Consider the following 21259-nt stretch of genomic DNA (forward strand, 5'->3'; position numbering starts at 1 on the left):
AAAAAAAAGAAAATAAAAAGAAAATTAAAAAAAAGGTTAATTTCTTCTATGTATACCCAGTACACAAAAAATATATATATATTTAAAAATATATATATAGACATATATATGTGGCTACAGCCTAGCATTATACAATTTAAGTATTACAATATTGGTGACACCAAAAAAGGTCTTTCCCCCATTAACCACAGGGCAATGTAAGCAGAAAAAAAAAAAAAGCGCTTAAGCGTGAAAATTAGAAGCAATTCTTAAAAATTTGATTGAACGATGGCCAAAATTTTTCTCCACCCTCTAACTTCCTTTTAATTTCATTCTTACAAAATCGACAAGAAACAAAATGAGAGCACTGTAAAACAGGTGGGAAGTAAAAAGAATTTGCTGCTTTTACCCCCTTAAAATTAGATGGAAATTGTAAAAGAAATAAAAAAAAATTTATAAAAAAATGTAAATGTCTAAAAATTAAAATTTAGAAATTAGAATTTTCTTCATTTTTTTTTTAAACAATAAAATAAAAAAAGTTTAATGGCAAAATGTGACAATTTCAATCAAATTTGAGGGGTAAAAGCCTCAAAATTGTGACTATACTACAGGAATTTATGCTAAATTTTGTACCGCTTCTTTGAGACACAGTCCAGGTGGAATTTCTTTTTCTTCCGAATAAGAAAAATTGAACAAGAGATAAAAATATTGTCTATTAAAAAGTCCATCTAAAGTCAGAATTAACCCCCAAAAGTGGAGCAGCATAGGGCAGTGACGATAGCTTTGTTTTCTTAAAAAAAAAAATTATAAAAGAAGCAAAAAAAAAAAAAAAAAGGCAGGGAAACACCTCCTTTAACAATTGTAACATTTTCTTATTTTTTTTTCTGTGCACATAATAGATTTTATATCTACGGATAAAAAATAATGAAGTCTTTTCTCCTTGCAATAAAAAAAACCAAAAATATTACTGTTATGAAAATGTTTTTACAAAAAATACAAGTATATATATATATATGGTCCCCTTGTAGAGAAGTTTTTTTCTTCATGGTCCCGTCATAAAACATTCTTACAGAATCACTTGAGACTTCATTTTTTTTGTTTGTTTTGTAGAGTAAGAAAGAGCAAATTAGCAGGAAAGCCACCAAAGGGTGGCACATCGAGTGTGGAGCACGGAGAGTTAAAAAAGAAAAAAAGTCAATGCAAGGGCAAGATGTGAAGGCAACTACAAAACAATTAGGAGGTCCTGTGCAGGTCAGGCAAACACCTGCATATTGGTAGCTTGCTCTGGTAGGTGAGACGCTGGGCCTTGTGTGCCACCCACTACCACGGGACTTGGGGTGGCGTCGGACCACTCAGATACCGAGTGAGGTGATGGGCTGGACCACTGCTCTGGTGACTCCGGAGAGGGTGTCAGGTAAGGGTGCTCACTCGGGATGTGTAGGTAGTGTTTCGGGGTTTCTTCTTGAGAAGGTGCGAAGGTCTGCTGAGACGAGGCTTGAACCGTCGGTGGCGTCTGTATGCTGCCTTCGTTAGGAACACTTTGCTGCTTAAAGAAGTTTCCTTCGCTGGGGGTAAGCGGCTGGGTTGACCTGTCGGCTACGTGTGGCATGCTCTGCTGCCTTAGGTGAGCTGTGTTAGGAGGCATCTGGCACTGCTCCATCTGGATCTTCACGGGGCTTTGCATTGCTATCTGGTTCTGTAACATCAAGACCTGCTGAGCATGAAGCTGATGCAAGTTTGGGACAGATCCTGCAGGAGCCCCTGCCATTACATTGCGTGCCTGATGTGAAGGATTCAAATGGCTTTGCCAAGCAAACGGCATGTTGCCTGGATTTAACATGCCAAGGTTTAAACCGTTGACAACACAGCTTGGAGCTCGCTGAAGCGGTATTCTTCCTTGCAGAGCCAGCATCGCATTCCCTTGAGCATCACTTATCTCATTTAATCGCGCCAGAGACACAGCGAAAGGCCCTTCCATAAGCCCGTTCACGAGAGGGGTGGAGGGCACAGACATGGAGCCAAGGTGAAATGTGCCAGGGATCTGCATTGCTGGGGATCCAGGATTGGCGCTGTAAGCACGGGGTGAATCGAGGGAATCTACCGGTGAAAGGGTGACTGAGCTCTCCAGTAATCCTCCACTCCCAGAAGGGCAGTCAAGAGACAGCTTTTTGTTTCTATTTTTTGCTTCCTTGGCTTCTGCTCGATTCAGGCTAGCTCCGCCAGATTTGGCGCCTGACCGGCGATTCTTTTTCCCTTGTGGGGTTTGCTTGATGTTGCCCATGAAGCCATTTGGAGGGCAAAGAAGTGGTGACATGGTGTGCCCTCCCATTGTTCCCTGTGACCCTCTGACTGTGTTGTGTTCCTCCAGGAGCTGAACGATATCATGGTGTAGTCTCTCCTGTGCAATGTCCCGCGGGAGTCTGTCCATGTGGTCGGTAATCTCACGGTTGGCGTAATGGTCAAGAAGAACTTTTGCGGCTTCGTAACTTCCCTCTCTGGCAGCCAGGAATAATGGGGTCTCCTCCTGCAGGGTAAAGCAATTATTTAGAAGGGATAATAACGATCTTAAAGGTCTATCAGATGCAGTAAAACTAAGGTACTCAGGATGAGCTCCAGCTCGGTGTGAACACCAGACACCCACATCTAAGGGATTTAACACTGTGTCTAGAAAACCAGAAAGCAACGGTGCTCCAGTAAGGTTTGATGCCCCTTCGTATTGCTGAACCTTTAAGACCACCAGATATCACATCTATGTACCCCTGTACACTCACCTTGCTGTCCTGCATATCTTTATTGGCGCCATTCTTTAGCAGAGCCATGGCAGCCTCAATATTGTTCACGGCTGCTGCCCAGTGCAAAGCGGACTTTCCTGTTGAAACATACAGGAATGATCAGATTGCTTTCAAGGGGAAAAAAACCCCAAAACCCTAAATTGACAACTAACAGATTAAAAGAACTAACTTACCAAGTTCATCAACAGCATTGACATCAGCATGGCAGGCTATCAGCTCCTCCACCATGCCCTCCACAGCCAGTCGAGCAGCCAAGATTAGCGCTGTGGACCCATCACCCATTCGTGCATCCAAATCAGTGGAACGGTTTCTGATCAGGATCTGCAATGGAAAAAAAACGAAAATACTCATAGGATTGATAACAGCAGATTCCCCCCCACCAGTGAAGAATGTAGAAAAGCCGAGTGCCAACCCTTGTGAGAACAGCAGAGGTGGTCATATGAGCGGTCATCGAAACGTTACATTTTCCCCCAGAAAAAAACAGATTGAGATTTGGCCATTGGACTTGCCTGGAAAACTCCTTGTGCATCAGCAGCCACGGCAGCATGCAGTGGGGTCCGGCCGGTATTATCTTGTGCGTTGGGATCTGCGCCAGCATCCAACAACCTCTTGGCAGCATCTGCTCGGGCATAACGAGCTGCAAGATGTAGCGCCGTCTCACCGGTCCGGTCTGTCTGAGCCCCCAATGATGCTCCTTGGCAAATAAGATCAGCAATAGCCGAAACCTCCCCTTCTTCCTCCTCTTCTTGTGATTCAGGTTCTAGGCCGCCTCCCAGGAAGGAAGCCAGCATAAGCGGAGTGAAACCATCTAGACAGAACCCAAGAAAAAAAAAAAAAAAATGAGCATCTACTCTGTAGTAAGTAAATAGGTACTAGTACTCGTCAATAACATGGGGTACTTTTAACACTTTTGATTTTAAAAAAATAAATAAATAAAAAACACATAAAAAAGCCATCCCACCATGACAAGGTGCACCTAGTCGGGATGGTCCTATCTCTAGCATAAAAAACCGCACCTTGTGTCAGCGGTCCTCAATGTAGATTGGGCAGAGTGGGACCGCGGTCTGACTGTGCATACACCTATCCATGGGAAGCTATATAGATGAAATACCTAGCTTAAAAAGGGGAAACCATGCCCCTGTTTGTACAGAGTACAAGAAACTGCAGCAAAACCAAAAAAATGAGCTGGAACATAAGTTGTTACACATCCAATTTTCAGGAGCAAGGCCACATTGTGGCCATGTCACAGGCAAAGCACAAGAAAAAGGGCATATTCCCTGTAGTAAGTAAATAGTATTAGTACATGTAAATAACATAGGCTACTTAGAGACAGGATCGGCCCGATTGGGGTACACTGTCGCGGTGAGATGGCTTTTACGCTTTGTTGATCAAAACCTTGTTAACCATGTGCACCATGTTATCTACATGCACTATTACCAGGTATTTACTACAGGATATATGCTCATTTTGTGTCTTTTTTCCCTGGGCTTTGTATTTTGCGTGGGATAAGAGTGTTAACAGCATGATTGGCCACCTGCTAACTTCCTGTGTGTTTGATTTCCTGGAAATGTGTGTACTGAACCGGTCAAGTGATGTTCCCTTTCCTATACAATGCACTGCTTCTCTTGGATGCACTGACGTGGGTTAGGATCTTTTTACTTAAGATGTTGTAGAATTAGTCATGCAAGACAGGGTCGGCGTTAGCAGCAGGCAGACTAGGCAACGGCCTAGCGCCCCCACTTCCCCAGGGGCCTCCAGCCAGCGGCACACCATACAGCTGCTATGGGGCCCATGAGTCGGGGGGGAGAGGGGCCCAGCGCCAACCCCAAAACCCCCGCCTGCCGCATTCCATTGTATAAGCATCATAGACGCCGATACAGTTGGAAGCAATGATGGAGTAGAGAGCGTCAGATGACTCTCCCCCTCCCATCTTTCCCCCTCTGACGCTGTGGATGCGCGATGACATCACTTCATCGCGCACCACCTGTGTGCCGGGCAGTGCAGCCGCTGAGACCGGAGCACAGAGCCTGGAGCAGAGCGGGGAACAAAGAGGTGAGGTGAGGCGAGTATTGTGGGTTTTTTTTAATCAGTGAGTGAGTACTGGACTGTGGGGCTGGATTATATTCTAAGGGGAGGAGGGGCGGGCTACATTACACCCTATGAGGGGCTACATTATATTCTATAGGGGGTGGCTGCATTATACCTTATGAGGGGGCTACATTATGCTATATTTGGGGGGTTGCATTATTATTCTATGAGGGGGCTACATTCTATTCTATGGGGGTCATTATACCCCCTGTGAGGGGGGCTGCATTATATTCTATGGGGGTCTTGCATTATCCTCTATGAGGGTGCTGCATTATATGCTATGAGTAGGGTTACATTATATTCTATGGGGGTCTGCATTATGCCCTATGAATGTGCTGCATTATTTTCTATGGGGGTCCTGCATTATACTCAATGAGGGGGCTACATTATATTCTATGGCGGGCTGCTTTATATTGTATGGTGGGGCTACATTATATTCCATGGGGGTGGCTGCATTATACTTTGTGAGGGGGCTACATTATATTCTATGGGGGTGGCTGCATTATACTTTGTGAGGGGGCTACATTATATTCTATGGGGGTTGGCTGCATTATGCTCTGTGAGAGGGCTACATTATATTCTATGGGGGGGTTCTGCATTATATTCTATGGGGGCCTGCATTATACCCTATGAGGGTCCTGCATTATACTATGAGGGGGCTACATTATATTCCATGGGGGTTGGCTGCATTATCCTCTGTGAGGGGGCTACATTATGCTATATTGGGTGACTGCATTATGCTTTATGAGGGGGATACATTATATTCTGTGGGGTAGGTGCATTATACTATATGGGGGCTGCATTATACTGTATTGAGGACTATGGGGAATACGTTATACTATATGAAGAACTATGGGGTGCATTATACTATGGGAAGTGAATTGTACTACATGGAGGACTATGGGGGTGTATTATACTATACAGTGGACTGAGGAGTGTATTTTAATATATGGAGGAGTGTATTATACTATATGGAGGACTGTGGTGCACATTATACTATATGGAGGACAGTAGGGTACATCATACTATGTGGAGGACTATGGTGTGTATTATACTTGACAAGCAAAATGCTGCCTATTCATCAAGTGATTGGTTTATGCCGGAACAAAAATCATTGTTCTCAGCAGCACATCGCCGATGTAACCCGCAGATATGCTGCTGATAACATGATACTGTATGGGGACAGATTGATCTAATAGTGATTGTTCTGTCCCTATCAATGTTCCTCAGCCGGTGTAAAGAGGCCAGGAAACAAGCGTCAAACGACTTCTATATTGTGAATCACACTCGTTTAGCGGGCTGAACTCAGCGCATGTAAATGCAACCGAAATGTTTCTGTGTGATGTGCAATATGTCAGCATTTGGGGCCCCATTTTAAACTTTTGCCAATGGCCCTACTTTGCCTAAAACCGGCCCTGCAAGCAGATTCAGCATGACAAAACCAAGGCCGATAGGCGATTTTCTGATGATGGGCTCTTTATGGCCTATTGTTTAAATAAGGATCTTATGTACTTTAGATTCTGCGACCAGCAGGAAAATAGCAAGTCCGTGAAAACCTTCGATATTAGCAGGGGTTTCTTAACTCTCACTTAAAGATTATATCAGGAGTGAGATGGATCCGGCCTGGTGGATTTCCAGGGGCCGATCCTTTTGTTCTCTGGGAGATAAGTGTCTGTAAGAGGAGACACTCACAGAACATAAGAATGCTCTGCCAAGCCGAATGTTTCTGTACATGGGAAATCCGAGAGAGATATCTGTCGGCCGAATGACTGTTTGTCTGGCAGCTAAGTAATGTGTATGAGGTTGCCTTAAAAGTTGATAGATGTGTGGCGTCACTAGACAAGAAGAGTAACAACTCTAGTCTTTGTCCTCACCTGGACCTCGTACATTGACATCCATGCCATCACTTTCATAGTCACCCTGAGGTGGTGTCAATGCTGTAGCTGGAGGAAGTCTAATATCTGCGGCTGCCAAGTGGTGCTGTGTCCAGGGACGGGGGTCAACAGGATCCTGCCGGCATGGTGATAGCTCCTCAGTCTTCAGAATTAAAAACAAAAGTAAGTTAATTCCTTTTCTTGTAAAGTTTGGTTCAGCCTGAAGTGTAACATCTAGAAAACTCTGCATTACCTTGAGTCTTTTCGTCTCAGGGCAGTCGGTCTCCGTCCAGTCTTCAGATGGATCTTCCATGAGACGTTCTGCTTTGGCAATGGTCCTGCAAAAACATCAACAAAATGATCATGGTATCAGCAGTGACCATGGACATGGTCTATGAGGGGTCTTGTTTCATCCTTACTTGAGCCCAAGAGCATCTTGACCAACAGGCTCCCGGCGGTCTCTCTCCTTCTTTAAGATGAATCCTTCAGGAAACCACAGTGTGCTATGTGCTCTTTTCCTGCGAGACACCAGGACACCCAATATGGCGACCACCAAAACCAGAAGTCCGGCCACTGCCACTAGTGGCAGCAGATGGAAAGCAGAGGTTTCTTCTTCTTCTTCCTTTTTATGACCTGAGTAGAGATCAGGACAGTCATATAATGGCCACTATTTTCCTATTATTTCTGCACCCCCTCATCCTTGGAACAGGACTTACTGGTCACAGATATCAGTGGGTAAGGAAAATGCAGCTTGTCAACCGCACTGAGTCCGGCCAAGTAGTCTGCCGCGCTCTCTGCATTGGGGAAACATTCAGACATCTCCTTGTCGTCCACTTGTTTCTTACATAAGCGATTATCAATTTCCAGTGACACCTCAGATCTGTATATGGGCGGTAACAAAACAAACCCTCAAAAATTGGGTTGACTCCTTCATTTCCACATGTGATGGCAAGAACATATGTACACACCAGCCTAATAAGGGCAACCTTGTACTCACCCTATAATATCATGATCCAGCTCTCTAACATGTCGCTGTGATGTCTGGCTTTTTCGGTAGGGTTTGATCATGTACTTCCCATTTTTGTCCAGACGAAATCGAAGACTGGTCCTCAGGATAGCACTGAGGCTCTGCAGGAAGGCCGTGCTCTGCTTCATCAGCTGCTCAGGAGGAAGCAGAACCACTACGACCAGCACTCCATCTGCTAGTTGTTCTCCATCCCGACCTCCAGCGCAGTCAAGGCCATCCCACCCGCATTCTTCAGAGTTGCATCCTTGATCACAGCGCCCGTCTCCATAATGGTCCATGCAGTATTTTGCATAGACTGGGCTTTAAGAAAAAAAAAAAAAAAAAAAAAGAAATTAGAAAAGTGCACTCATATGCATCATATTATCCATTGTCTGACAAAGGTCATAATGGGATTTTATAAAGCGAAACGAAAGTTGAAGAGTGTTCCCCATCATTCATTTCTCCGGTCACCAAACTTCCTACTCTATCAAATTCCTAATACCCAGCACTAGACACTGATGAGGGACAAGAAAGTCTACAGAAGGGCATCTATCTTTTGGAGGAAACTATTGCGGTGGTGCACTAGTGGGGTCCTATCTTTCATTGTGGATCTGAAGAACTAGGCGCTCTAAGAGTCATGGTGCAAAAAGTTGTTTAGTCGTTTGCGAACCCTGCCATGTACATGTTGTGGACGTAGGGTGCATGTGCATACAGCAGAACAGGAGCTGAGCCTGCTCCATGTGTGGCAGGTGCCGACTGTGTTATACAGCTGGCGCCTTCCTCTAACCACCACAATCTGAGGTAGCCCAGATTGCTGATGGCGACACTGGCATTTAATGGTTTAGATTCTGTGGTGCGAAGGGAAGGGGGAGGTTCTTAATTTCCTCTCTCAATAGCACATACAATTAAAGTAAAACGAAAAACAAAAAAAACAAAAACAAGCAAACAAAAAAAGTCAAAAAGTCAAAAATAATTATATTATAATATAATAGGTATGTATGTATGTATGTATGTATGTATGTATGTATGTATGTATGTATGTATGTATGTATGTATGTATGTATGTATGTATGTATATATATATATATATATATATATATATATATATATATATATATATATATATATATAGATATACATGTATAAAAAGTTTAATTCGTGTTCCCATTCGAAAAAATAAAACAAAATAAAAAAAGTATATTGCAAATTACTTCACCTGTTCAGTAAAGGTTGTAAAGGAAAAATTATATTAAAAAATAAATTAAAAAAGCTAGAAGTAGATTTTTTGATAATTTCATCTTTAAAAAAGAAGAAAAAGGAATTAAACAGACATGAAAAAGTCAAATGATAATAGAACCAATAAAAACGACAGCTCACCACACAAAAAAAACCCCAAGACCATCAACAGAAAATCTTCCAAAATGACAGCTAAACTTTAGAATTTGTTTTCTTTTCAAAGCAGTAAAATATAAAATTACATGCACGCAGATTGTCATCACCTTACTCATACAGACAGACTTGGAGAATTGTGTTACCAGATTACTTTTATTGCATAAAAAAGGTGTAAAAATGAAAAAAATAAAAAAATTAAACGGTTGCACATCTACGTTTCCTGTCTCACCAATTCACCGCATTTAGTCTCCCCACATTTTTCGGTTCATTATGTGGTATTGTGAATGGTGACAAAAAAAACAAACAAACCCACAAGCCCTCATTTGGCTGTCAATGAGGACGAAAAAGAATTAGAAAAAAAAAAAAAGTTACAGCTCTTGGAAAGTTGACCCAATACAAATGGGTTGAGCCAACTGACAGAGCCCAATAGGTCAATAGGTGGCACTAGAGAGACTGTTCTCTTGTGCCAAGAGGACAAATTTACATACTTTTTTCCCAGGGAGCATTGCCTGGCCTGTGAGTCTCCCTAAGTCAGCTTGGTGGTGAAACAGAACTACCCCCTCTCCCACCCAAACATACAACTCTCCGCCACCTGACTACTCCTCCAACAAGAGTGCAGTAATTTCCATGACTTACTTGCAGCTGCGTTCTCCTCCACCTCGACAGTCGAAGTTATCGTAGAGGCATTCTGCGGTCGCACACTGGGGGTCGCACTGCGAGTTGTTGAAGCGGGCCCGGCAGTCTTGTCGAGGGCAGTTCTTCCACGGGTCGTCTCTTTTAAAGATGCAGTCTCCGCCATCGTATTGGCATTCCTTGGAGCTGCACTCCTTATCACAATGGCCGTCACCTATTTTATTAAGGCACTGAGGGGGGCTACATTCCGGCTCCTGGGGTGGGAAACTCACTATAGGCGGTTTAATATCACACCTTGGTCCCAAAAACCCAGGTGGGCAAATGCAGTTGAAGAAAGGAAATTTGGAGGAATGGACGCACTGGGCATTGTTCTGACATGGAGAAGGGGAACAAGACGACAGACGAGGGGCATGCGTGGTATTGAGAAGCCGACAATCTATGCCAGGCGGGCAAACACAGCGAGGGCCCTGGGGTGAGGGGACACAGGTGTAGCCAGAAGGGCAGGTAAGTTCTCGGCAGGACTTTACTGTATGCTCACATGAGGGGCCAGAAAAGCCCTAAAAAAAAAATAAGAGGAAAAAAGAAAAAAAAGAGTGAATAATGAGTGGTAATTAAAGGAGTAGTCTAGATTGGACAACCACTGCCATAATGGTTCTCCCACTGACTTTTACTGGTTTAATAAGAAGGGTATAAAAGAAAAATGCTTACCGAGGGGCAGCGACAAGTGTATCCAAGAGGGGTATTTACAGTGACGCGACACACTCCGCCATTATGGCAAGGTCGGGACTCGCAAGTGTTCACTACGCTCTGGCATCGCCGACCTGAAAAGGCCACACATACGTGTTAGATAGAATATGGCTGAAACTAGCCCAAAAACAAAGTAGGGAGTCACTATACTAAAACTGCATGAAAACTGGCGCCAAAAATATGTCCGCCATAATTGCTCCCTGAAACTTTCTGAGGATCATGAATGGCGATTCTAACAAGGTGAGAAGACATTTTGTCGTCGTTCTTACCAGTGTAGCCGTTCTTGCATATGCAGTGATAGTCATTGGCCATCTGGACGCAGTCGCGGGTGTTGTGGGCGACACAGGGCCCAGACAAGCACTCATTGATGTCACCCTCGCACCTCTCGCCAGTGTAACCAGGAGGACAATTGCAGCGGTAGCCACCAACTTTGTCTATGCAGGTCCCGTTGTTCAGGCACTTGGGCAGTCCTGCATTAGTGAGCGAGGAACAGTCGTCCTCATTGATCTCACAGAGCACTCCTGTAAAATATGGGAAAAATGGGATGTTAGTGAATACAAAGCCAGGGAACAGACGCTGGTAATGAGATATTATAATATTAGATATAAGCCAACTTATCAATAGTCTAAACAAAAAAAGAAAAAAAAAATTAATAAAAACAAATAATTTGTGATCTCACCAAGGGTGCCAGGAGGGCAAGAGCAGATGTAGCGCCCAATCAAGTCAATACAGGAACCTCCATTTTGGCAGGGATGGGACTGGCACTCGTCTATGTCAATGTCACAGTTCTTTCCTTCAAATCCAGCAGGGCACTAAATGAGGGAAAATTAAAAAAAAGTACATATATTAAATAAAAATTTGAGTATGTACTCATACATTTAAAAATATTATAAACAATTAAAATAAGATTTAATAAAAAAATAAAATAAAGCTAAATAAAAACTATTAAGATAAAGTGTGATTATGAAAACAAAATAAGAAGCAATTAAAATATTTATTATAACAATAAACAGTAAAAAAACAACAATAAATAAAAAAATTTAAAAAATAATGAAAACCTATCATAATTATTATGCTAATTAATAAATCATCCTTACTCACCTCGCATACGTATCCACCCAGGTAACTATGACAGGAACCTCTATTCTGACATGGGTCCGGGTCACACTGATTAATGGGGGTTTCACAGTAGCTGCCAGTGTAGCCCCCTCGGCAATAACACTTGTGAGAGGTGCCGGTACTTATGCATGTTCCCCCGGCGTGACAAAGCTGATCTAGACGAACACCTATGACAAATACAGACCAAATTACATGGAGGTACTGCAGGTGTCCATGTTCTTCTGAACCTTCTGCTGAAATCTCCGTCCTACCTTTTTTACTGGCTGCCGCTTCGCAAGAGACGCGGGGCACATCACAGTAAATCCCTGCCCATCCTGGTGGGCAATCGCAGTGGATAGAGGGGCCCTTCTGTATACACCGGCCACCATTTTTACAGGGATAACTCTGGCACAAATCCACTAGATTCTGAAATAATGAATTGAACAAAGGGTTAAAAAAAGAGGACTTGATCCAAAAGAAAAAGTACTGCTGTTCAGTTCTAGGTTCTGATTATTAGGGGGCAGTATTAGGCTACGTTCACATTTGCGTTGTTGGGCACAGCGTCGTCGACGCATACCGACGCATGCGTCATGCGCCCCTATCTTTAAGATGGGGGGCGCATGGACATGCGCCGGTATGCGTTGTATGACGCATGCGTTTTTTTGGCGCACCAGACAGGGCGCGGACGACGCTATGGGTTGCAGTTTTGATGCGTCACATTTCCGAAGAAAAACGCATGCAACGCACCTGCGTCGTAAATGCCCCAAAAAAACACATTAGTGTCTATGAAAAACGCATAGAGCCGCGTTTTTTGACGCATGCGCCTTTTGACTAAATGTATTTTTTGGGGGGCGTTTTGGATCTTCAATTGTATAGGACAACGCATGCGTCAAAAAACGTGAAAATGTGAACGTACCCTTACAGCTCTTCATTTCAGTAGATTTTTTATGAAGAGTGCGCTCTAAACTAATGAAGAAATTAACCCCTTCATGACCTTGGGATTTTCCGTGTTCGTTTTTCACTCCCCTCCTTCCCAGAGCCATAACTTTTTTATTTTTCCGTCACTTTGGCCATGTGAGAGCTTATTTTTTGCGGGACGAGTTGTACTTTTGAACGACATCATTGGTTTTACCATGTCATTTACTAGAAAACGGGAAAAAAATTCCAAGTGCGGTGAAATTGTAAAAAAAAGTGCAGTCCCAAACTTGTTTTTTGTTTGGCTTTTTTGCTAGGTTCACTAAATGCTAAAACTGACCTGCCATTATGATTCTCCAGGTCACTATGAGTTCATAGACACCTAACATGTCTAGGTTCTTTTTTATCTAAGTGGTGAAAAAAAATTCCAAACTTTGCTAAGAAAAAAAAAAATTGCGCCATTTTCCGATACCCGTAGCGTCTCCATTTTTCATGATCTGGGGTCGGTTGAGGGCTTATTTTTTGCGTGCCGAGCTGGCGTTTTTAATGATACCGTTTTGGTGCAGATACGTTCTTTTGATCGCCCGTTATTCCATTTTAATGCAATGTCGCGGCTACCAAAAAAACGTAATTCTGGCGTTTCAAATTTATTTCTCGCTACGCCGTTTAGCGATCAGGTTAATGCTTTTTTTTATTGATAGATCGGGCGATTCAGAACGCGGGGTGATACCAAATATGTGTAGGTTTGATTATTTTTTTATTGATTTATTTTGATTGGGGCGAAAGGGGGGTGATTCAAACTTTTATATATATTTTTTTTTTCACATTTTTTTTTTTACTTTTTTTTTTTTTTTTTTTTTTTTTACTTTTGCCATGCTTCAATAGCCTCCATGGGAGGCTAGAAGCTGGCACAACGCGATTGGCTCTGCTACATAGCAGCGATCTGATGTTCGCTGCTATGTAGCAGAAAAGCAGGTGTGCTGTGAGCACCGACCACAGGGTGGCGCTCACAGCTACCGTGGGATCAGTAACCATAGAGATCTCAAGGACCTCTATGGTTACAATGTAGAAGCATCGCCGACCTCCGATCATGTGACGGGGGTCGGCGATGCGCTCATTTCCGGCCGCCCGACCGGAAGCGCCGGTTAAATGCCGCTGTCTGCGTTTGACAGCGGCATTTAACTAGTTAATAGGCGCGGGCAGATCGAGATTCTGCCCGCGCCTATTACGGGCACATGTCAGCTGTTCAAAACAGCTGACATGTCCCGGCTTTGATGCGGGCTCACCGCCGGAGCCCGCATCAAAGCGGGGCTTCTGACCTCGGACGTACTATCCCGTCCGAGGTCAGAAAGGGGTTAAAGAGTAAATAGTCGTTTTAATTTTTATTACATAAATCAATTGTACACGTAAAAATAAACAACTTTGTAATATATCTTATGAGAGAATTTTACTTCTTTCTAGGTCTTTCTTCTTTCTGTCTAACTGATTCACTGGGAAGCGGGCATGGTCCGCCAGAAGCTCTTCCTAGTCGAGGTTGTTATTTCTACAAGCCTGCTAGCTCATACAACACTTGTCACAACCCTCCTTCTCCCATTAGTACACTCCTACACACCGCTCATCTGAATGCAGAGGCTGCTGTAATCACAGGACTTTATTAGATAGTGAGTTAATACCCAAACAAAAAAAAGGATTTGATTTCTGTAGTATTATATCTAAATACTATCTATATCCTTAACTTGATCTTTCCCATTCTGTTTATCTCCTGCACCCGACATCGGCAGGGAGGAAGTAAAGGGCAGAAGTAACTTATGTCACGTGTTACACGGCCCTTTTGGATAGTCCAAAGTGAGTAATTCAGTAGGGTATGACCAGAGACATAAGAAAAAGCTCCTCTCAGCTTGAAATCAGTACGCCATATCCTGAGGCATGAAGGGAGTGACATTATGAAAGAAGAAAGGAGGAGGTTTCTCAAATTGAAAAAGGCGCCCTGGAGTACCACACTAAATAACTGATCATAACATGTCCACTTGGTAACGCTTCTGCAATGGTCTTTACATGGCAATTATCAGAAATTGGCTGGTCCTCATAGCCACATTTAGTGGCCTCATTTCTGGTTGTCTACCTTACCTGACATTGAGTTCCTGCGTATCCATTGGGACAGATACAGCGGTAGGATTCCACCTTGTCCACACACGTGGCTCCGTTCTGGCAGGGATGGGTGTCACACTCATTTACTTCGTGCTGGCAGTGAGACCCGGTGAAGCCGAGTCGGCAGATACAGCTGTACGTGTCGACGCCATCCACACACGTACCGCCATTGAAACATGAACTGTGGTCAGAAGATGGAAATGGAGAATCAACCAACAGAGAATGAATGAGATATTGCCAAATATACGTCTAAGCTTAGTCATCGTGAATGCAGATTGTTTTTTTTGTCCACGAATATGATCTTTTGTATTTAAATTATAAATGGAAATGAAAAAATAGATGTAGGTAAAAAAAATTGTTTTTATTTAAATTAAACTGAGTACCTCCTCCAATTGGCATTGCTCCACTGATTCTGAAACAGCTTTTCTTTTTCTTCTGTGCCCCTCTGTTCCAAAGTTATGCCCTCCTCTAATAATGGTGCAATTTTTCCCCTTGAACCTCCTGGGCGTAAACTACAGAACTGAGTGGGCGTTTTCTGCTCTGATGCTGGCCAATCAAAAACAGACACGCCCACAGAGAACTTCTGTGATATACACCCAGTAGGTTAAAAGGGAAAACCTGCACCTTTATTACCTGAGGGCATAACTCTGGAACAGAGGGGCACAGAATAAGAACAAAAAGTGTTCCAAAATCAATGGAGCAGCAGCAATTGGAGATACTCCGTTTAAAGAGGATATTTTTTTACGGGATTTTTATTTATTTAAAAAAAAAAAAAGTTATTCCCATCTTATAAAATGGTATATAGTCGGGATATGCCACCATTGTATGATAGCGCTTTGATCCTACCTACAAGAACCCTACCTATCTTTGGAATGAGAGGTGTGCAAAGTTGATGTGGTGATGTGTCACCTGGATAACGCTGGTCCTGAGTATGTGCTATGCACAGCGCGGTGGAGCTGTGCTGTAGGACCCCTGCATAGTGGCAGGCACTGCATATCGCCCAATATCAAATCAAAAGGCACTGCATATCACCCCAAAAACACCATACCAACCAACCATCTTCCAGGATGACGAAGATGAAATGAGGGAAGACATTTCAGCAAGACAAGGATTCCAAACACACAGCCAAGGAAACTCAGTTGGTTTCAGACAGAGAAAACAACTGCTAGAATGGTCGAGCCAATCACCGGACCTGAATCCAATAGAAAATGTATGGAAAGAACTAAAGCTCAGAGGTCATAGAAGGAGCCCACGGGACCTTCAGGATGTGAAGAGTGTTTGTGTGGCAGAATGGGCCAAAATCACACCTGAGCAATGCCTGCGACTAGTTTCTCCATACAGGAAGAGTCTTGAAGTGGTCATCACCAACACAGGTTTTTGTACGAAGTATTAAATACATTTGAGTAAGCATGTTCAATACTTTTTCCCTGTGTCATTTCTCATTATTACACACAATTTATGGACAGGTCTGGTTTGATTACGTCCGGCCTATGTGGATTGGGAGAGTTGTTATTATTTGGGTGGGTTGTTATTTACTTAGAAAATTGGTGATGTACTCAAAACTTATTTAATCCACTGTATGTGCCATAAAAAGGATGGGACATTTTGAAATCCCTGCCATTGTCCCGACTCTCGCGCAAAAGACTACCATGCATATAATACAAGTCTAGTACTACCGAAGTGGGGGAGGGGGGGGGGAAATGTAAGAGTGAGAAAGTAACTTCAGATAAGAAAACGGTCAGTGAAGCAATTACCTTTCGGTGCAGTCCTGTATGTTGGCCTCACAAAACGGTCCTGAGTATCCGGGGGCACAGATACACACGTAGCTGTTCACGTAGTCCAAGCAGGTTGCTCCATTGCGGCAGGGGTTACTGAGACATTCATTAATTTCATTCATGCATCTTGAGCCTGTGAATCCAGGCAGACAGGTGCAGGCGAAGGAGTTGACCCCATCTCTGCAGGTGCCGCCATTAAGGCATGGATCTAGGAAAAAGACAGACGAGAGAGTTTTACGACCGCTGGGGACTGACGGCATCTGTCTAGTTTATCTGTGGGATGCACAAGTGACTCACTAGGTGCGCAGTCATTAATGTCAGTCTCGCAGTCTGATCCTGTGTAGCCAGGTCTGCAGGCACAGTTGTAGGATCCGGGGAGGTTGGTGCACTGGCCGCCATTTTTGCAAGGGCTGCGGCTGCATTCATTCACATCAATGTCACATGAATCACCTGTAACAGGAAAGATGTGAGCGTCCGTGATACTGTTAAGGAGCTATACTTTGCCTCAAACCATTACATTTTCTTCCAATTGAAACCATATACCGAATACATATATTTTTTAGAATTTAATAAATGCAAAATCTCACGTTTATGTTTTTTTTTTTTTTTCCGTTTAATATAAAAAATAAAATTAGTTTCCTAATGACCTATTCCCAATAAAGGAGCGCGGCTATTTTTGAGGTTATGCAATGTATATTTTTTCAAATTTATTTTCCACTTACCACTCCAGCCAAGGGGACATTTGCAGGTGTAACTTTCATAGTCTGAGGTGGGCGTGCAGACCCCGCCGTTATGACAGGGCTCATGGCTGCAGGGAGCGAGCACGGTTTCACAGGTCTGACCTTTTAAGAAAATAAATGTTAAAAAAAAAAAAAAAAAAAAGGTATTTAAAACCGAAAACACACAAACCTTTTGCAACACTAATAGCAAACAAATAATTCCCCATCATGTTATGTTTGAATTAAAAAAAAAAAAAAAAAAAAAAAAAAGGTAAATCAAGGAAGGCCCTTATCCTATTCTGGACCATTATTAGAAGCATGTTTTTTTCTTAGGGCGCCATACACATTAGATAAATGTCAACCATCTTATCAGTAGGGAGCAGTCCCAACTCTCCCCTGACAGATTAGGTCGGGGAAGGGAAGAGCCGGACTGTTGAAGTTTCTTGGTTTCATGGGAGATATGCCGGTAACAGGAGTCTGGCTACAACTTTCTTCCCTCTGCCCACTGAAAACACAAGAACGCTCGGCCGAGCATTTATAATATATGAAGGGGGGTGGAGTTGAGAGAGAAACCTGTTGGCAGAACGACAGTTAGGCTGACAGCTATCTAAAGAGGATGGCCGGCTTTACACTCAAGGCCCACTGATGTCACTCAGACACCACTTCAAATCGGACTACTTCATTAACAAGAGAATTGGTCAGACCTACGAACAAAAAAAAAACCCTCCATCTGCTTTACATGGCTGACCATTTAGGCATAATAACACGTTAGACTAAAGTCAGCCAAACCCAATGATATCAGTAGGATCAGTTGACCCTCTAAAGCGTACAATGGGGGTAAGCAAGATTCAAGGGAGGGAGAGGGGGAGAGAGAGAGAGAGGGGGAGAGAGAGAGAGAGAGAGAGAGAGAGAGAGAGAGAGAGAGAGAGAGAGAGAGGGAGAGGGAGAGGGAGAGGGAGAGGGAGAGGGAGAGGGAGAGGGAGAGGGAGAGGGAGAGGGAGAGGGAGAGGGAGAGGGAGAGGGAGACCCAGAGGTGGGCAGAGAGAGAGTGGCCCAGAGGTGGGCAGGGGCGGAGGAGAGAGAGTGGCCCACAGGCAGGCAGGGGCAGAGGTGAGCAGGGGCAGAGAGAAAGTGTCCCAGAGGCGGGCAGGGGCGGAGGAGAGAGTGGGCCAGAGGCGGGCAGGGGTGGAGAGTTCCAGAGGTGGCAAGGGCCTGGCAGAGGATCTCATTGATAACACTGGAGTGCTCACTTGAGCTGAGCTCTCCTGAGAGTAGGGAGAACTAGCAATCTGATGAGTGATCCTTTGGTGGACAGCCCTCACATACCTGTATATGGCAGTGTGCACAGACAGCTGTATCCTGCAATGCCGTTCACACACGTCCCTCCATTCAGGCATGGAGCCGGGGCACACTCATTAATATTGGTCTCACACAAGTTACCTAGAAAGTAAAAACCGCAAATTATACAAGAAAGCCAATCAAATTCTAGAAAGCTAATCACCTGTATACTGGATTAAGCGTTCTTAACAGTAGTTGCAGCAAAAGTACCTATAAACCCATCTCTGCAGCGGCAAACTGGTACTCCCGTGTGGTCCACCATGCAGGTTCCACCGTTTTGGCAAAAAGTGCTGGAACAGCTGTCGGTGCTCCGTCTGTCACATGACCTGCCATGCCAGCCAGGGTGGCATTCACAAGCATACCTTGGATCAAACAGGGCAAATCAGTGTATTAATGACCAGCTCATTGAATAGACTTAGAAAGGGTTAAATGTAACATTGAACGGGTTCTATAGAAGAGACTTCATGAAGCGGACATGGTAAAGAAATGCAGCAATGGAATACTTTCCCAATGTAAAGGGGGAAAATTTCTAATATTTACTTAGCATTTCAAAAGTACTGTTTGCAGTCATTGAATTGAAGTAAAATAAAAGAATGTTCCCATTAATTGAAAGCAACCACAAATCTTGAAAATGGCAAAAAAAAAATAAAAAGCATACTGTACTGGAGAGCTGCAGACCTTTGTCACTGTATTATAAATCAACTTTCAAGCATAAGAAAATTTAACCACAGCTTAGTCATATTAATGGAAGAACTGGCATAAACCTATGCTTGACCTCCCCAAAACTTACCCATCAGTGGATTTGCGACATGTCCCGTGAATGCACCCGGGTATACAAGGCTGAATGGGGTTGCACACAGAGTCACGAGGGCCACCGTCCTCTGGGCACACACAGCGGAAGCCAGTTTCAACAACCTGGCATGTACCCCCGGCTTGGCAAGGGTTAGATGCACAGGGGGACACCTTTATATTACATAGAGGACCTGGGAGACAAAATTTAAATAATTAGGTATACGAAAAAAAAGGGATATTTTTATTAGCCAATTTATAAATATATTATAATATATATATTTAAAATTTTCTTTTCTTTTTAGTCTGACAGTAAAAAAAAAAAAAAAAAAAAAAAGAAAATTGTCAAAAAAAATTTGTGTACATTCTGTGTAGGCACCAAAGTTATGACACTGATGATATATCTGTGTCGGGGTTAAGAAAAGGGGAGACCATTATAACAATTTCCAAGAACCTGTAAGGCAAATCTTTCTATTTTTCTTCCTTTACAAGCAAATTTGAAGATCGGGGCTATGGAATAGCTGGTACGGACGACCATAACTGAGGTCATCCAAGAACATGATTGAGTCAGTCAGTGACTTCGCCGATCCAACCTCTCCCACTACTATTTCCCTTTATTATCTCAGCTTCCTAAAATGTTCACTCTCTCCCAAATACCATTGCCATCTGCTCTTCATTAGGACGGGCCACTACGCTCGCTGACCATTTATGGTCCCAAATGAAGGCTACGGTCATGGGAGAAAATAGAAAAAAAAAAATCCTCCTTCCAAAAATAGCCAAAAAAAAACAACAAAACCCACAAATTAATTTAGTAAAACCCAGAAAACAAACAAACAAGGAACTATATAGGGAAAGAGCCAACATGGGTCAGCAGTGCCAGCTGTCTGTGTGTGAACCATCCAAGTTACCAGCCACCTGGTCGCTATATAAAGAAAACTCCCCCCACCATAAAACTACAGGGGGTCGTCAGACTTTACAGTACAGATAATGACTGTAATTAGTCAGAAGGGGCATTCTGCATGTAAACAGCCTCAGAACTGTGGGATCTTATTAACATACAGCTTTTATCCTGACCCAACCACAAAAATGGCATTTTGGGAACAGCTCGGGACTGTAGATTTAGTAGAGTAGATATTTCAGGCACCCTGCTATTTGGTGTAAAACCACAGAGATCATGGATACGGCCATGAGGACAGGACAGAAAAATTTCATTTAGTCACCAGGAGCTAAAATCTTCTCACTTATCTTATTAACATATTATTATTAGCCTTCAGCTCGATCTCGAGTCATGGCGACTTGATGTATGACTGCTCTGTAGGTCCACCAGGGTCTCCTCCGCTATTATCTTGATAGTATCAAGCCATCAAGTTGCTGGTCCTCATCTTGTTCCTTCAATTCTTCCCACCATGATGTCCTTCTCCAGTGATTGTCCTCTTTGTATGATGTGTCCTAAGTAGGCAAGTTGTAGCTTGGTGATCCTTGCTTCGACTGACATGTCTGGCTTGATTTGTTTGTTCTTCTGGCCATCCATGGTATTGATAACGTCCTTCTCCAGAACCACATTTCAAAGGCATCAATTATTCTTCTGTTATTCTTCTGTCTTGTTTCTTTAGTATATACTCGACAGGGGTAGATTCTTCTATTAGTATATGATTTTATTAATATAAACTTAGTAGTAGATTTTTTTATTAGTAGATTATATTTACTAGTTGCATATTTTTGGATTCTTATTATATATTTATTTTATTATTTTTCGTTTATTAATAGTATATTGTCTCCTTACTATATAATTACTACATTTTTCTATTTGTATACGGCTGTAGTAGACTCTTGGCGTTGTAATTAGTATTTATACACTAATATATTGCTATCGGTCACAGACACAAACGTTTTTTGTGTGTTTGATAGCCAAACTGAGATTGAGCCAATGCCAAAGAAAGCAAAAAACAAAAAAAAAAAACTGATA

The 21259-nt window shown here is 43.0% G+C and overlaps 1 protein-coding gene across 1 annotated transcript in view; it reads right to left on the reverse strand.

Moving 5' to 3' along the window:
- Positions 1-774: 774 nt before the first annotated feature.
- NOTCH3 (notch receptor 3) overlaps positions 775-21259 on the reverse strand; it is a 91594-nt gene continuing 71109 nt past the window's right edge. The window contains exons 13-34 of the mRNA XM_077262301.1: positions 19295-19487; positions 18715-18866; positions 18493-18606; positions 17170-17289; positions 16745-16897; positions 16427-16655; positions 14652-14853; positions 11882-12035; positions 11613-11797; positions 11191-11323; positions 10781-11032; positions 10473-10585; positions 9768-10321; positions 7731-8060; positions 7450-7613; positions 7153-7366; positions 6987-7071; positions 6734-6896; positions 3281-3579; positions 2945-3092; positions 2751-2848; positions 775-2503 (exon numbers count right to left, since the gene is read on the reverse strand). Coding sequence (XP_077118416.1) covers positions 1232-2503; positions 2751-2848; positions 2945-3092; positions 3281-3579; positions 6734-6896; positions 6987-7071; positions 7153-7366; positions 7450-7613; positions 7731-8060; positions 9768-10321; positions 10473-10585; positions 10781-11032; positions 11191-11323; positions 11613-11797; positions 11882-12035; positions 14652-14853; positions 16427-16655; positions 16745-16897; positions 17170-17289; positions 18493-18606; positions 18715-18866; positions 19295-19487 — 5327 coding nt within the window. The 3' untranslated portion in view covers positions 775-1231. The remainder of the gene's footprint in view (positions 2504-2750; positions 2849-2944; positions 3093-3280; positions 3580-6733; positions 6897-6986; positions 7072-7152; positions 7367-7449; positions 7614-7730; positions 8061-9767; positions 10322-10472; positions 10586-10780; positions 11033-11190; positions 11324-11612; positions 11798-11881; positions 12036-14651; positions 14854-16426; positions 16656-16744; positions 16898-17169; positions 17290-18492; positions 18607-18714; positions 18867-19294; positions 19488-21259) is intronic.

Source organism: Ranitomeya variabilis, chromosome 5 (assembly GCF_051348905.1).
Source record: "Ranitomeya variabilis isolate aRanVar5 chromosome 5, aRanVar5.hap1, whole genome shotgun sequence".
Classification (NCBI taxonomy): domain Eukaryota; kingdom Metazoa; phylum Chordata; class Amphibia; order Anura; family Dendrobatidae; genus Ranitomeya; species Ranitomeya variabilis.